The sequence below is a fragment of the Hippoglossus hippoglossus genome, chromosome 21, assembly GCF_009819705.1.
Source record: "Hippoglossus hippoglossus isolate fHipHip1 chromosome 21, fHipHip1.pri, whole genome shotgun sequence".
NCBI lineage: Eukaryota > Metazoa > Chordata > Actinopteri > Pleuronectiformes > Pleuronectidae > Hippoglossus > Hippoglossus hippoglossus.
The window spans coordinates 10372592-10389644 of record NC_047171.1 but is presented as its reverse complement, the minus strand read 5'-3'; the positions used below and the strand labels follow the sequence as shown (position 1 = coordinate 10389644).

Sequence of the window (17053 nt, the reverse complement as noted above, 5' to 3'; positions counted from 1 at the left end):
ATGTGACATGAGTCTCAGTTTTGCTTTGCACAGATAGATAGTGCGTTCAGAGGGGAACCTTTTACTTTTATATTTACCTTATATACTCTTACGTGAGTAAAGAGGTTGAATCAGTAATTTTACTAATACATGAGTCATTTAAACACAAGTATCTGTGCTTATCCTTGAGTAAAGATTCTGTGTTTTTCATCTCTCCACTCTCCTCATGCTGAGTTCGAGCCTCGAGAAACAATTTATTTTATTTATTATTTTGAAATGCCTTTTTTCTTCTGTCTCCACAGAAACCAAAATCCCAGCTCCGGGAACCTGGTGGACTCCATGATGTCATTCCCTGGGATGGATAACGCCTGCCTCGACGAGCAGGATAACCCGTACGTAATCACTTCGCAAATGCCAGCTGTTTTTTTTTAGTTCACCCTGAAAGTGATAGATTTTTCAGAAATACCTCGTGATCATGTTCTCGGTCTCTCCGCGCGTTCCACCCTTGCGCCTCACATGCAGTGTTTTCACATTTCACTCATTGTCATTCTCTTCGTGCCGCCTCTCTCACCCCGTTTCATTTTACTAGTCTGTCTCCCTCTGACTCCCGCTGCCCTCTCTCTCTCTCTCTCTCTCTCTCTCTCTCTCTCTCTCTCTCTCTCTCTCTCTCTCTCTCTCACACATGTTGCTCCCCCCCTTATATTTTCCAGCTCAGCTCGGGGCACGTTCGTATGTGACTGAGCGGCTGCAGCAGGACGACATGAGAGCGTCATTAGTATTCCATAAACACCCAGTGTTTATAGGGCAGACTCCCCCCCCCCCCCTTACAGGCACTCAAATCAATGCTGGCACTCAAACCCAACCTCAGAGGCATTTTAAAATTCTCTGCCAAAAAGACAAAAAGTCGTGTGTGTGCGAAAAGAGCCTGCGTGTTGTTCTCTTGACGACCTGTAATCACAGCGTGTGACGCATCTACATTGTTCAGTGGGATATACAGGAGGCTCTCTCGCATTTAAGTGTCAAAGATGTGTATTGCTACAAGTGTTTTTGTTGTTTGATCTGCACCAAGTGTCCCTGAAAATATTTGGCAGAAAACAAACTGTGCGGGGGAGTTTAGCATCAAACCACACAAGCTCAAATTTCACACAATATGATATCACAGCTCGTGTTTTAACGGCTTTGAAAATTGTTTTGAACCAAAATGGAATATTTGGACCCTGATCTCACAAACACCGTGCAAGTTTGCTCTATGAGTGGGCTGGGCAACAGAATAATAATATTTTGTGGAATATATTACAATAGCAGCAGCATAACAAAGTTCAGTATATATTGATATAATGCTAATCCACAGAGAGGAGGTAAAACACATATTATTGTTTTTCTAAACCACAATTGATCGTCTGATGTCCTCAACTTTCATTCATATTTTCCTCTAAGAGCGCCTACAGGTTTGGCCCTTTCCTTTCTTTCTGCTGCGATGAGTACACAGGATATAGGCCGTCATCAACTCAGTTTCAAGATGTGTTGTCGCGTGTGTCTGGGGACAAGGCCTGTGGCATTATCACAAACTGCTGGCAGCTCACTTTGTGAATGTTTCTCTTTGAAGGGTCTGCGCCCGGAACACGCACAAGTGGAGTTCCAGAGGGAACAGCTCTAAAGGATTTAGTATCTGTAAATGCACCAGACAGGAGCAGGTGAGATTGGGTCATCGAGAACAGTGTGTGTGTGTGTGTGTTTGTGTGTGTGACTAAGTGATTGTGTGTGTCCCTACTCATGATTTTTTTATTTTATTTAAAAGGACAAGTGTGAAGCTTTTGTCTTTTCCACCCCCTGCAGGTTTGTGCTGAGGACAACTATCAGCCGCCACATGAGATCATCCCTTCGTCTCAGGTTGTTTATAACCTCAGTGGCATCAACTTGGAGAACTACCTGGTGGCCACAGCCAATGACTTCATCAGGAACAGGTGAATGACACCGAATGGAACCACATGGAGAATTTGACCATTTACAGTCGTATGAAGCTGTCACTGTCACTCTTATGTCCTATTTTAGAATTACACTTCATATTAATTACATCGTTTGGATTATCTGAGATTAGATCATTAATTAAGTAATTAACCATTGAGCCAAATGAAAAATGGAGTGATTCTCAGTTTTGTTTTCCTTGTAGTCTTTCAAATGATATTTGTCAGTCACCTGAGAATCTTTAAAAATTGTCTTTATACATCCGCCTAAATGTTGATTTTACTCTGACTCCCTTTTTTAACATATAACATATGATGTTGTTCCGTGCACTTGTAAGAAAACACTGCGGTTAAATGTGCTGAAATCTTTTGGCCGTTGATTGCAAATAATATAATTTGAGCCTTAAAACCTGAGATTTCTGCTCAGCTTGATACAAACAGATGTCTCCAATAAGTTGTGTTATTGATTGTGTTACTCATGCCTTGAATGCGTGGGTTTTACCCCAAAGTGCTTCTCGCCTGCAGCTGCACGTTGCCGGTGAATCAAAGAAAAACAAACACAGGGTGTCACATCTAATTTCTCAGCAACACTCTTGTCTTCACTCTGTGTTTTGATCGATATGTCCAATCTGCTTTTTATTCTCAGGTACGGTGGATTCGATTTTGGGATGCAGCTTCCTACCGACTTACAAATGGACCTTCGAGCGGTGCCCAAAAATCGCACTCTGTCTAAGGTGAAACTCTCTCTCCCGTCTCATTATCACTTTAATTGTTGCACTCGTGAGCTGCTGAATGCTAAAACATGACATCCTGACTGAAGTTATTTAACTACTACATCAAGGCTCACGGGCGGAGCTCTATTGTTGCACCATCATTGTCATCGTAAATATCTTTTACTGCAGCAACTGTGCCACTGTGTCAGTGTGTACGTTTCCTCAGATGATGACATCTGCATTTTGTGGAGACGTGATCGACCCGCACACCCATATACGCAGCAATGTGAGGGATGCTTCTGTGTTTGTGTGTGTTTGTGTAGGTCTGGTTCAACCCCGAGGGCCACCACACAATGCCAGCATACTTAAACAGCCTCAGCAACCTCATCCTTCGCTCCAATCTTCCAGCAGACAAGGATCCGCGTAAATACGGTGAGCCAGCAAATGTGTGTTACAGCGGTATAAACTCAATACTTCAATCACAGGGAAAGGGCACAATGTGAGATTTGAGTTTAATTTATTAAGGACTAAACATATGAAGGCAGTGACAGTAAAGATCAATGCCATGTCATTTTTTCGATATTGCAATATGCATTTGTTGCTGTTTTCTCTTTTTTGCTCGTTTTAGTGAATTCAGAAATCAATACATGTTATTCTTAGTGGGATTAAGTTGTGTTCATGCAGACACTCCCTGGTAATTGCTGAAGATCAGCTGAGTAAAAGGTTTTTGAAAAAAAAAACCACCATGCACATTAGTGTTACACCACATGCATTTACTTTCTATGCTAAGTAACATAAAAGCAATGTGTTTACTCACGGTTCATTTCACTGGATTAAAGCCAGGGGGTGCTGTGTATCCTTTCGACTCACATCACTATACATGGTGAATACTGATGAACGCAGCTCACTGGGGAGCTATGCTAAAGAGATCGAGTCTGGCCCACGTTTTCAGCACTGTTTCAGCTCCGAGCATCGCCCCGACCATCTGCCTACAGGCAGTCGTACACAAACACGAACACACACCCACACACACACACACACACACACACACACACACACACACACACACACACACACACACACACACACACACTCATAAAAAAACCACACAGTGCCTGCACAGGGCTACATGCACAGACACATTTCTTCCCCCCATAGACGATAAAAGTGCTTGAGGGGAGAGTGTAATCATTTAAATGTTACCTGCAAACTCCCAGTTGTGTCGGTGGGTGTCAGGGGTGGAGATTCAGGGAGATTACTTTTCAAGGTGATCATTTCTCTGTCAGATGTGAAGCCCTAAACCCCTCTGTAGTGTCCGCGCTGGGCTGAGACCCTGCAGAGGTCGCCATCGCAATGTTTTTTTAACGGCACTCTCGGAGAATTTAAAGTCTGTCTGCCTCACACCTCGGAGAAAACAAAGAGTTACTCAGCTGGTTAATAAACCACCTTTCTAGAATGTGAATAAAATGAATCCCTGACTTTCTGCTTTTAAAAGTAAAGGAAAACAGCCGGAGCTTGAGGCTGTGAGAGCAAAAAAAATTGTATGACCCATTTTTTTTCTGTCATTAATCAATTTTTCAATCAGCAGAAGAAAAAAAAAATCTGCTTTCACAATCAATTAATCGTTCATTTCATTTTGCGGTTTCCCTTTGCAGTCTATGATCGCATAAATAATAACTCTGGGTTTTTGACTGCAGACGAGACAAGATTAACAATTCAGACCTTACATCCTTCGGGCCTCTAAGAAATTGTAATGTTTTTTTTATTTTGACATTTTTCAGACCTTAAAATTTGTATTGATTCATAAAGAAACCAGCACAGAGTGAATATACTTGTCATACAAAGCAGATTATCCACCCATCCATTCTGATTAGTCGACGTCAAAGTGTCTTTCAGCGAAGCACTGAACCTGCAGCCTTTCTCTGGGGCTGCTGTACTCTCTGTGAACTCACACTCTCCTTTATCAGGAAGTGTGCGCGGAGACATGTAGGGGGAGCAGTTCACGTCTGTAAGCATCTAGAAGACCCTGAAAAAAATGATAAAGAAAATTCAATTTCCTCTGTGTGCACTGGCAAATGAAATCATCTCGCACTATATTTTTCAACCGACTGTGTCCCGTGGAGGCTAAGAAAATATCATTGCTCATTTGGTTCATGTGCTGAAAAATTGCCTGTATGCTGTCGCTTTTTTTTTCTATCACTATCATAATGTTCTGTTTTTCTTTTGTTCTATTGCAGCCATTTCAGTTTCCAGTCACCCGTATTTCGGTCGGGCGGATGATGAAGACGCAATGTAAGGACCACACTTAAAATGCATCTTCCTGCTACTTTAACAATCACTGCTCTTGCAAAAAAGAAAAGAAATCCTAATTAGCATTCACAAATATTTCACAATTAGTCACCACATCATGACTATTCCTTTTTTTGGCAGCGTCTGATAATAAGTTATTATTTCAATTCAGGACATTAAAGTCAGGGTGGAGTCAGGGAGGCACACGACAGCAGTATTTACCCACATTTGATTTTCCAAAATGGATTTCCCTGGGCATGCACTATTGATCAGAGCCCCGATATAATGAGTGTTTACCCTGAAGGTGGCACAGAGGTGAATTGATTCTAACCCCCTTCCCAAAATGAGCTTATTTAAAACTCTCAAGATCCAGTCTGCAGGAAGCGCGCGGCTCTGTATGCGCTCGTATATGCATGTTTGCAAGCGTGTGTTCCAGTGGACCAAATTAAATAAATCACTCCAAAAAGTGGCTGTGGCCCGGAGAAGGTCGCGCCTCTCCAGAGCCTTATTAGCACTAACAATCTCGCTGGCCATTTCAGTGTTTACTGGCCTCCACTTCCTCCACATACTCCACATTTATTTCTCTGCATAGCATTTTTTATTTATTTATTTTTGCCCGCTACGGTGCTGCAGCGGCTGCAAGTGCACAATTACCCCTCCATCCTGGGTGATTCTGCTTCCTCGCTGGATGTATTGATTTGGACGAAGCTGTGTTAAAGATACAGCAGGCTTATTACTCCAAATGTCTTGATTCTCAGTGCGGTATAGCTGTGCCCCATGGGAAAAATTCCAAGGCTGGCTCGGCCATACCGATAACAAGCCTGCTCAGTAGCTGCTGGATATCCTCTGTAGTTAGTGCTGCCCCCAAAATGCCCACCACATCTTCCTGTCTGCTGTTCTCTCTGTGTCTCATTCGTTCACTCAGCTCTGCCTCATCTTCATCCAACTTTTATTTAGCCTCTTGCAGCTTATTTTTTTTTGTTGGATGGAGGTAGAAGTACCACAGCTGCATGCAGGGTAGGAAAGAGAGCATGAGAGATGAACAAGTCGCATTAGGGGTTAGCGACACAATTCAAGATTTGCTTGCGTCAATGCTTGAGCTGCCCCTACAGGTGGGATGTGAAATTAACTGTCGTACATATGAGTCGCAGTCTGAGCCTCCCCCATGCACACGGCTGTGCACACGTGACTTTGTTGTCAAGCTGACGGGGAAGAAACCGACAGCCTGAGAAGCCAAACAACCACTAACGTTTGCAAATTTGCATCCTTTGGCCTCTTGTAGCTCCAGTGAAATATGCTTCAATATTCTCTCTTGTTCAGTTTCTCTTTTCTGTCCCTTTCTCTTTTACTCTTCTTCATTTTCTTCCACTTGTCCTCTGCGGTTGGCCTGCCGCGATGTCCACACTGAGAATGGCGAGCTAATTGTCTCATAGCTAGGAGCTGGCTCGAAGTCTAGTTGCTGGTGTTTGACGTATGCCGTATTGTTCCAGCAAGGTACAGCAGTGTTACACAGTGTTGCTCCAGGCAACCAGGGAGCGCTGTGGCAAAGACAGACATTCTCCCCTATTATAAGTTTGTCCCATCAAAATTATTTTGAAGCTGTTATTTTAAGATTATAAAAACGACCCCTTGTTGCTCTAAGACAGTTTGAATGAGCCCACCAGGTTTAAGACTAACTGACGGATCAAAGCCTCAGCTTGCTGTCTGGGGTCTCGTCTGCAGATCAGGCTCTATCCAAACACCTAGGCAGGAATCAGAAGGATTATTGTGCCTCGCAGCGGTGCCACTGTGCATACTGACGATGCAGCGGCGAAGTCGTGTTCGACTCGAAGCCATCTGTTTGTTTCGCAGCTATTATCTTGTCAGAGGTGAGGCACACGCATCTCTTTTAATGCAGCCGTTTGTTATTAATGGGATTCAGTTTATTGTGAGCCACTTCAATGGTTCAAATGAGTCAGGTCCCAGCAGGCGACGATATGATGGTTTGTAGGAGGACTTTGAAATGGGCCATTGTTCTCTGGGAAGAATTACTACAGGGTTGCCTCATTCACAGTGAATCAGCAGAGCCGAGTGTATTGATTCGCACACTTATCCTTGGATGTAGCAACTGTAGCCTTTCCTATAGTAAGAAAAGTAACAACTAACTTGAATCCAGTCAATGCAGACGAAAGATAACACACTAATTACAGACGCCTGATAATTAATTAGTGTTGTCATTGTTATTTCGAACGATCCTGCTTTGTTCCTCACAGTGTTCAGGGGATGCTCCAGATCCTTGTGGCTGTGTGCGTGCTGACTGGTTACTCAATCATGACGGCCAGTTTCGCCATCTACGAAGTCCACGAGCACCACAGCGGCTCCAAGAGGCTGCAGCACATCGCCGGCATCAGCGAGCCCTTCTACTGGGCTGTGAACTTCCTCTATGACATGGTAACATCTACTAATCGCCAAACTGCAGACTAACACCTCGCTAACCTGGTTCAATGTGGTTAAACTGTGCATTATGTGCTCATAACATCTCTTCTTTTTAATAGATTCATTCAATTAAATGATATGATGATGCGCCTTTCTGTTGTTATATCGTGTCTCTCTTTTCTTCGACAGGTCATCTATATGATCCCCGTGACTTTGACCATCTGTGTGATCGCAGCCTTCCAGGTCCCAGCGTTCACAGATCGGCAGAACCTGGGTGCCGTCACCCTCCTCCTGGTGCTCTTTGGGTCAGTAAATAGAGAGGATGTTGATTTACTGTAACCTACTGAGAGCACTATTTTGACTTGTCTTCTGGCCTGCGCTGCTTCATGACAGTCGGGCCGTCAAATATTTTCTTCCCTAGATTTTTAAAGGAAAACTGCACCTTAAACTTTTTTTACAACGAGGCAGCTCAGATAACTGGGAACCAAAATCAACAGTGGCACAGTCATACAGGTTGAAAACAAGCAGGTTGGTTGGTTTTGCTTCCTCTCTATGTGGAGGTAAAACTGTAAGTGTTTGTTAAAGCTTGTAATATTCCCTACAATACAACTACGTGCAGTGAATCTGAAGGTTTATTCTCAATCTTTATGTTTGGTGCAAGTTTTGAAGACCTGGTATTAACATCCGTGCTGATCTCAACACAAGTGGTCAGCATTTAGTACAGGTCTGAACGTAATGCGTCCTCAATGCATCCTGAGCTCCATTTAGCAAAGAACAATCTTTAGCTTACAGCTTACAGTGTTTTATTCTGCTGCAAGACTCATCATATATCCAGCATCCGAGGAATTTGAATGGCAACAATCTGACAGATTGCCTCAGTCATCTGACCTCAGTCGAAGTGATCATGTGTTTCTTGATCAAACTCATTTGTTTGAACAAATCACACTTTCCCTTGAACTTTCTGGCCTCTACCGCAAGTGCTACTTTGTGCACCACCAGGTTGGATCCACAGCAGGGGGGCCAGGACGACGCTGCTGTTTTTCCTGCAAAGACAGATGGTAGAAGGACTGAAAGATTGCTAGAAAAATCATTGCCAAGGTGTTTATCCGATTCAAGCCAAAAACGCTAGAGAGAGAGAGAGGGCGGGGGGGGGGATCAGGAAGCAACAGGACTTGTAGCAATAATAAGAGACTAATTAACCACAAGGATTTAAAATCAATCGAACCGTGAGATGTAGATCCTGGGAAGTTGTCGAACCGATGATGTGCGATGATTCCAGCATCTGGATCACCGGGGTGATTTTCATCATCTCCCAGCTGCAGCAGAGGTTTAGAATCCTCCCGTTGCCGTCGTGATCCTCTTCTTGAGCCCGGAAATCTTCGGGCTCCAAGTCAGCGCTCTGCTCCTCATTTATCAGACAGATGTCTCCCTCCCAAGCAATGAGTAATCACAGCGCTCCATCTGTCAGGCTGCACCCACCTGGTCTGGTGTGCAGCCTCCCTTGCTTCTGTTCCCTGTCATGGCTTGGCACCCACAGTCTGCCTACCAAGCACCTTTTCTTGGGTGGTGCTGGGTGCTACGCAGATGCTTTGTCTCTGTCTGGCTCTATCTGTTTGTGTCTGTTGCTTTCTTTTTCGGAAAACCCCACTTCTTTTAGTTTTTCATCACTTCTCTTCCCTCCTCTCTCTGGCTGACCCAGACACCTCAATCAAAAGAACAGAGAAGAAAAGAGAGTAAAAAAAAAAATTGAAGGAAAAGGATGTTCTGCTAGCAGGGGAATAAGAGGAGATGTAATTTATCTTCCTCTCCTTTGGCGTCATGACTGAATGTTTACCCTTGTCATGGTGTGGTGTCCTTCTTCTGCTGCTATTCTTTGATTCCTATTTCCACCTCACAGCTTCTGAATTTTTCCTGAACCTCTTCACTTGGACATGCAAAGTCCTGTGATTTTAGGGGGTGCGTTTGTGAGAAGGACAAGTACAAACTCTCCGTATCCATGTTTTTAAGGTGCATGTGTGGCTGCATGTTTTCACTCTATGTTACGTTTCAAATTCCTCAGGTTTTCCACCTTCCCCTGGATGTATCTATTGTCAGGTGTCTTCAAGGATGCAGAGATGGCCTTCATCACTTACGTGTGCATCAACCTCTTCATCAGTGTCAACACCATCATGTCCACCTCCGTTCTCTACTTCCTGGGCCAAATTTCTATGCGCAACGCTGAGGTCAGTCAAGATACACTTTGTTCGGAACTAAATAGCCCTGAAGTTAAATGTGTGACTGTTCATTAACTGATGAATTCAGCCTTGTAGCTCTGGTGATATTGAGTTGCAGAGGAGTGGGAAGGACAAATGTATCTCATGTCCAATGGCAGGAAAAAGTAAGGATTAACATATTCTCTGCCTCTTCTAACTTCTCCCCCTGCAGCTCGTCAAGATTATCTTCGAAAGGCTGAGCTACGCCTTCCTCATCTTCCCCCAGTTTAACTTTGGGAACGGGCTGATGTATCTGGCGAGGAAAAACATAGAGGTCCAGATCCTCAGCGGCTACGGCATCGACGCCTATCAGAACCCGTTCTCCACAGATGCCCTGGGCTGGATGTTCATCTCCTCCTTCATCCAAGGCGTGGTCTTCTTCACGCTGCGTCTCCTGCTCAACAAGTTCCTTCTGCGAAAAGTCTGGTAAGGAAAACTGATGCCAGAGACGTCTGAGGCCAGAAAATGATCACAAACTACCGCTTACAAATCTTTGGGGTTTATCTTTATCTTTATTCTTTCAGTTTGAGAGCAGGACCTTAGAGGATTTTACGTTTAGATTTTGTTATGCTCCTACTCCAAACCCTACGCTCGCACTCGGATATACCCTGCTTGTGCTTGGATTTCCTGAGCTCCAGCTTCAACTCCTTTTACTCACACTCACGGCATTCTTTAGGTTGGGGTATTTGGCAAAAAATCCAATCTCAGAAGAGAAAAACCCAAGAGCAGAGGAGCAATCTGAGAACAAACATGTAAAAAGTGTATATTTGTGTGAGTGCAAGCGCAGGTTTTTGAGAGAAAGCATTTAATGTGAAACCAATAAGTCACGGTGAAACCAATAGTCCTCAAACTAATAGACCGAACTCTTGACTAAAAAAAGTAAAGAAAAACCCATACACATCCAGCTTTGTGAGTGCATTGACAATAAAGTGCATGTGCCGAACGGTACAGAATGTGAAAACTGACTCTCTTGCAGCCCAGAATAGGAATGTGAGATATAAATGCTGAGAATATGCAAATGAGGAATTGAATATGCATCAGAACCACTTTAAGTAATTAAGGAAAAGTTAAATTGCTTTAAGTTCAAAATGATAAAAGATAAATAACCAAATTCTTTCTCTGTGCCCCAAATATATCACTAAAGCCTGAACTGCTACTGCTATGTAACATGGCGTTTTCTGAGTCTCTGCCAGTTATTCCCATTAATTTAAACACCTCTTACTCTTCCCTCTTTTGCAGGCATTTGATTTGTGGCCGTAAGACGGTGCCACAGGTGGCTTGTGAGGACGAGGATGAGGACGTGGCAGCAGAGAACCTACGGGTGTCCAGCGGAGCAGCCAACACGGACATACTGCAGGTCGACCAGCTCACCAAGATCTATCAACACTTTAAGAGGAAGGTCCCTGCTGTCAAGAGGCTCTCTGTGGGAATCCCTGCAGGAGAGGTGAGCCTGAGGAGCGGGATTATAAACTACTAACAAGGCAGTTGGATAACAAAAGGGGCCGTTGTATAATTAATGACTCATCTGGCTCTTGGGACAACAGCACGAGTCTGTTATAACCCATGAATCCTTCATTGATCCATTTATCCATAAAGCCAGTTTTATAATGACATGAAGCTGATCAGTGTATCATGGTTCTTTATAAACGTCGCGTGCTTCCCGGTTACTAAGAAGTGAGTGATTGTTTACAGTGCTTTGGTCTGCTGGGAGTGAACGGAGCAGGAAAAACCACCACCTTCAAGATGCTGACTGGAGATGTTAGCCCCTCTGATGGCACAGCACAGATCAGGGACTTGGATGGGTAAGATGCACATTCATTCAGTAGTTCATATGTGACAGAAAAGCATGTTATTATTTGATCTTTGTGTCTTCGACAGCCAGTGGCCAGAGACATGTTTTTTGGGTTGTCCGTCATTGGTACATTGATACCTTTAGGGAATTACATTTTGACCAGTTGTCACTTGGACTCCAGGATGAACTGATGCACATATAGACTGAAACTGCGCTGGTTAGTTTCACTAGACCATGTCTGCACACTGAAAACATAGAGGTGTTAGGTCATTATAAAATATTAAATACAGTATATATAGATATACAGTCTGAAAAACACTTGAGGCATATTCCTGCAACCTAAAGATGAACTGTGAGAATCACTATGGAGGACGAGACAGAGGCAAAACCATCATTTAGATTTAATCCTTACAGGTGCCCAGGCTGCGCTGCCTAATGAATCTGGGCGAGATTCAATTTGTGTAACACAAATATCCACAAATGAGGGGTGTTATTGCTTTGCATCAGACCAAATTTGAACATGATGGTTTGGGATTTACCACGATGCAGCTGTATCTTATCCCTGAATCCGAAGCTCTCGTATGAAAGTAAAAGAGCCTTGCTCCCCGTTCTTGCTCCGCTGTTAGGCCACATTGGTGGGTATTCCAAACATTGGCCCACTAGAGACAACAGGTCCCAGTGGTGGATGCCACAAGAGAGTCTGTCTTAATCTGTGTTTGTTTTTTCCCCCCCAGGCGGTTGGTCGACATCATGGAGTGCCGTAGCAAGGGAATTAACATCGGCTACTGTCCCCAGGAGGACGCTCTGGACGGTCTGCTCACAGGAGAAGAGCACCTGGACTTCTACGCTCGCATCCGAGGCATCCCGAAGAGGGACAGAGAAGGGGTGAGGAGATGCTGCAGATTCTGTGCCGCCATTCAAAGCTTCAGCTCGAAGCTACAAGTGCAAAATGACACATTATCAGATATAAATTCAAAAAACATCCATTTCCAACTGCTGATACTTCCGTGCCTGCCGAATCAGAGGGTGTGAAGTGTCGAGTGATGTGTGCTGGAATCTGCACTATCAGGGGCAAAATGGAGAAGCTGTTGTTGTCAGCTCGCGCAATCCAACCTTAAGAATTAAGCCATTGCTGTACGCTTCAGTGCAGACAAATTTGCATTTAAACGATACTTTGATGATGAGAGCATCTCATTCGACATGTCACTTTATGCTCATTCTTCCCATTTATCTCTCAGAGAACTAATCAATCTTGTTTCTGGTGCCTGCCTGTCACTGCCGCCGCTGCTGCTGCTGCTGCCGCTGGTGACATGAAGGGAATCTGCACTGCAACCATTGAAAAGATGTTGTGATTTCTGATTTTCCATCTTGATATTTTTATACAAAAGAAAGAGAAGGAAAGAAACAGCTCTGAGGTGGATGGGAATGTGCATAAAACACATCAAATCTAAATTGCATGCAGGGAGAGTTTGACTATTGTGTTTTTTTATCTCCGCATAGATGCAGAAGCACAAAAAATATTGATTGTCTCTGACAGCCACGGTCATGTTAGAAGCAGGAGTGCGCGCACACATTTGCAAATATGCGCACATGTACACACGTACTTACCCGAGACGAGCGAGGCACAGAAATGGTTCCTGCTGGTTCTAATCATTGTCGTCGCTATTGTTACTCCTCCTCCTCCTCTGGTCAGGGAAATGCCAACAATGGTTATAATGGTCACAGTATGGGTGTTGGGCTAATTCACAAAGATGAGGTTATATATAGCGCTCCTCTTATGTTGTCTCCCACTGACAGTCCCCTAGCTGTGGATAATGAGACGAGCCTTAATGGGGTCATTTCGTATTGACATGGTTTTGTCTGGCTTAATGAGCTGTTACATCAAAGGTGATAGAAAGGGGCTTTTATGAGAGAACATTTTGATCCAAACCAGTCGGGACTATGCTATGCTTCCAGTGCTTATCGTTCAAATGTAGCTGCTGCTGCTGCTGCTGCTGCTGTTTGTTTGTGTACAGCATCTGAAATCCGCCTCAGTGCCCCAATAACCTGGAAGCTGAACTCAGAATCATACAAAAAAATCAACACTATAGGCAAATCCTCCAGGAGCGAGAAAGCAAAGAATCAAAGCGAGCTAAGCGATCCATTGCATTGGCTCGCTTCATTGATCCGGCTTCCAAACTTGCCAGCTGATGGGGAAATCGGCTTAAGCTCACCGATGGGAAATCACCTCAAGCTATTGGAAAATGAGCTGGTATTTGCTGCCCAGTATTTCATGTGATTAATAGGCGAGCATAGAGATTTTTAAGTGACTGAAATGGTTGTGGGCCATTGAGGTTCTTTTCCTTTCTCTCACTTTAAAATGTGGTCTAACACACAGGATAAACTGACCCAGCACCACATTACGCTGCGTCATTCTCTAAAGTTTGCAGCCTCGGGACAGGATAGAGTTTAGATAAAGTCGCAGAGTAAAGTCATCATTGCTGGACAAACAACATTAAAAATGTATGGGAGTGAGACTGATAGATACCTCAGTTATTTTCTGTGCCACTGTACTGGACAGAATCTGAAGAGGCAACAACAAAAATTAGCCTGGAGATCAAGTAGCCACTAAGGAGTGGGGAGGGCACCCTCAGAAAAAGAAAGATTTCTGTAAATCCAGCTTTTCCTGCTGTGATCAGTGTCCGGATCGTGTGTGGAGTGGGATACTGGCCTCGTCCTCCAGAGAGAGGACCCCCAGTTGATGGATTAAAGGAATGGATAATCAACTTCCTGTGACAATCCGGTGTTGTTTAGAGCTGCCGGAGTCACAAATGAGTGCTCGACATCCTCCGCGTGCTCATGAAACTACAGGGAGCAGCATTCAGCCATGCAGAGCAATCATTAGACCTATTGACGGGCTGTAGATGACAGTAAATCCATTGCACATCTACGCTGATTATCAGTTTGCAGCACAATAACTGGGTGGTGTTTTCCTTTGGCTTTCTACAGAAATACATATACTCTCAGGAAAAAGAAGAGGCAGATGTTATTACCTTTTATTATGTTATTGTATCAAAGCAACATTCTGAAACTTTTTAGCAGCTTCAAAATTAGATTGATGATACATTGACTTGGAATAAGGAGAATGGTTCTACTTTCATTCCCTTATCGCCTGTAACTTTGGTGAGTGGGTACGATCTCCTGTGAAAAAGTCTAATACAGTCTGATACAGTCGCAGCTTCAGGTGCAGCGAGTGCAATAGTAAAGCGGAACCCTAGATCAGTTAAAAAGACTTGGAAGTCATTAGGAACCAGCACTTATCTCTGATATTCAGCAAGGAAACTTTTGAAATATGGAGAATTTTAAAGAGAGTTTGGTGTATTTGTTACAGCAGCAGCTCTTCTGGTTCAGGAAGCAGGGCATCATGGGTAATGTCCACTGTTCAGTTGTGTTTCAATTCAGTGAGAGGGACTTCACAGCCAAAGATTGATAGGGTTTGTTTTTTCTCTGCATGGAAAGCACTTAATCGCCCTGACACGGAGCCCAACGGAATTAATCACCATGTGTGGCTGCAGAGGGCGCTGTCGCTCAGTAAAAGCTACACGGTGCTTCTTTAAATGTTTTATTATTATTATTGACAAAGCTGCTGACACAAGATCATATGTCTTTGTATATTATCCTTGCATACATGTGTAAAACAGCAGATTTATATGGAGGCTACAGAGAGGGCTTTCATTGTGTTTATAGGATCCAACGAAGTGTTTTAAGATGGCTGCTCAGGCTACAATGAATAAACTCTTTGATGACTGGTGTTGCTTTGAAAACACATTTCAAAGTTACCCTCTGATCACACGTGTTACTTCTGAAACTCCTCTACTCGTGCATCTGTTATACTCTTTTAGTATTCACCATTATCCTGTATTTGCTAGTTGTGGCCTCAGGAAATATGACATAGTCTTGCTTTAGAAGGTAAAGCAAACTGCATGGCTTTTATCTCAAACAGGACTCCGCTCTGATTGGAAGCTGTGGTCCATCTGCCTATTGTGTTCTTTAAATTTAATTTTGTTTATTATCTGTATAATCAACATCCTCAATGTATTTCTCGAAGGTGGTGAACTACCTGCTGAAGAGGCTGGAGCTCAGCTACCACAGGAACATCATCACTGACAGTTACAGCTGCGGCACCCGCAGGAAGCTCTCGACGGCGCTGGCTCTCATCGGGCACCCGCAGATCCTGCTCCTGGTGAGGAAGCGTCTGTTCCCGCTGCTGGAGCTGCTCATTTAGTCGCCTAACTGGCCACGACACAACACATAATAAACTAACTGCACCAAACTGCTCCTCCCGAAAAGGATCGTTGACATAACAGACTAGAACTGACATATAGTTAATGGTATAGTGATGGTTAATGAGTCGGCTTGCTCAGGCTTACCCAAGCCTAGTCTTCCAAATAGTACTCTACTTCATTTTTACGTTGTATGTCTATTAAATCATTTTTTTCCTCTTACCTTTCCTCCTACTGTCCCTTTTTTATTTCTTGAAATTCTTCTTAATAATATTTTCTGTCTGCATTCTACTCATCATCTTTATTTCCTCCCCCATTTGGGTTTGATCTGTAACCTTGGGCCTCCCCTCTCCTGTCTGATTTTGCAATTACGCATTTCTTACTCTTTTACTCTCATATTTATCCTGTCCTCGGTTTTTCCTTCTCTTCCTGCACACTGTTTGCAACACGCTCTCTCCTTCTGTTAACATCTCCTCACCCCTTGATCTGTCGCTCTTGACTTCAACCTCTTCCTTTTCGCACACCCTGCTATCCCCCTCTCGTCTCTCGTCTCTCGGCAGGATGAGCCAAGCTCTGGCATGGACCCTCGCACCAAGCGTCACCTGTGGAAAATTATCTCCGAGGAAGTGAAAGGAAAATGTGCTGTGGTCCTCACCTCTCACAGGTTAGAAAACCCACCTACATATTTTTCTCATTCCGTATTGTGCGTATTGTGGGGGGGAGAAATGCAAACTCTTCTACTGGAAATGGAAAATTAGTCAATCGAGTTTACCAGGGTTTAAAAATCCACATATACCCACTAATTTCGGTGTTGAAGAGGTTTATCACACATACAACTGCAAAATTATATCTTTTAACATTTGATAAATACATTAGTGAATTGGCTTGTTTTCCACAGTATATTGTTGATGACAGTGTGGATAGTGACTAAATGTATATTTATTTATGTGTGATAGCGAGCATTGCTAATTAGCTCAACGGGCCCTGCTTTGACCTTTCATCTTTCTGTCTTTGTCGCCGCCTCTCAGCATGGAGGAGTGTGAGGCGCTGTGCAGCCGTCTTGCCATCATGGATAAAGGTCAATTCCGGTGCCTGGGCTCTCTGCAGCACATTAAGAACAGGTTAGTGACCCCTGCTCGTCCTCCGATCCAGCCATTGCAGCCCTCCACACTGCCGGCATCGCCTCCGACTCTTCTCTCCCCACTGTGGCCTCCACCCCACCCCTCAGACATGTTCTAACACCGGGCTTTGTTCGTACGATCTCCTCTGTGCAGGTTTGGCAGCGGGTTCACCGTGAGGATGTACATGGCCGAGGCCTCCTGCGACGCGGAGGCAATCACTGGCTTCATGCAGCGGCGATTCCCCAGCACTTACCTCAAGGTGAGCT

At 44.0% G+C, this 17053-nt stretch overlaps 1 protein-coding gene across 2 annotated transcripts in view; it reads left to right on the top strand.

The window, feature by feature from the left end:
• The window catches only part of abca12 (ATP-binding cassette, sub-family A (ABC1), member 12), a 74665-nt gene that overhangs the window by 55191 nt on the left and 2421 nt on the right, over positions 1-17053 (top strand). For both annotated transcript variants that reach the window (XM_034574050.1, XM_034574051.1), the window contains 17 exons: positions 282-371; positions 1586-1673; positions 1816-1943; positions 2590-2677; positions 2980-3088; positions 4894-4948; positions 7198-7375; positions 7550-7665; positions 9420-9582; positions 9785-10038; positions 10852-11056; positions 11305-11414; positions 12139-12289; positions 15492-15626; positions 16227-16330; positions 16695-16787; positions 16941-17046. In XM_034574050.1, the coding sequence (XP_034429941.1) occupies positions 282-371; positions 1586-1673; positions 1816-1943; positions 2590-2677; positions 2980-3088; positions 4894-4948; positions 7198-7375; positions 7550-7665; positions 9420-9582; positions 9785-10038; positions 10852-11056; positions 11305-11414; positions 12139-12289; positions 15492-15626; positions 16227-16330; positions 16695-16787; positions 16941-17046 (2173 nt within the window). The remainder of the gene's footprint in view (positions 1-281; positions 372-1585; positions 1674-1815; positions 1944-2589; positions 2678-2979; positions 3089-4893; positions 4949-7197; positions 7376-7549; positions 7666-9419; positions 9583-9784; positions 10039-10851; positions 11057-11304; positions 11415-12138; positions 12290-15491; positions 15627-16226; positions 16331-16694; positions 16788-16940; positions 17047-17053) is intronic.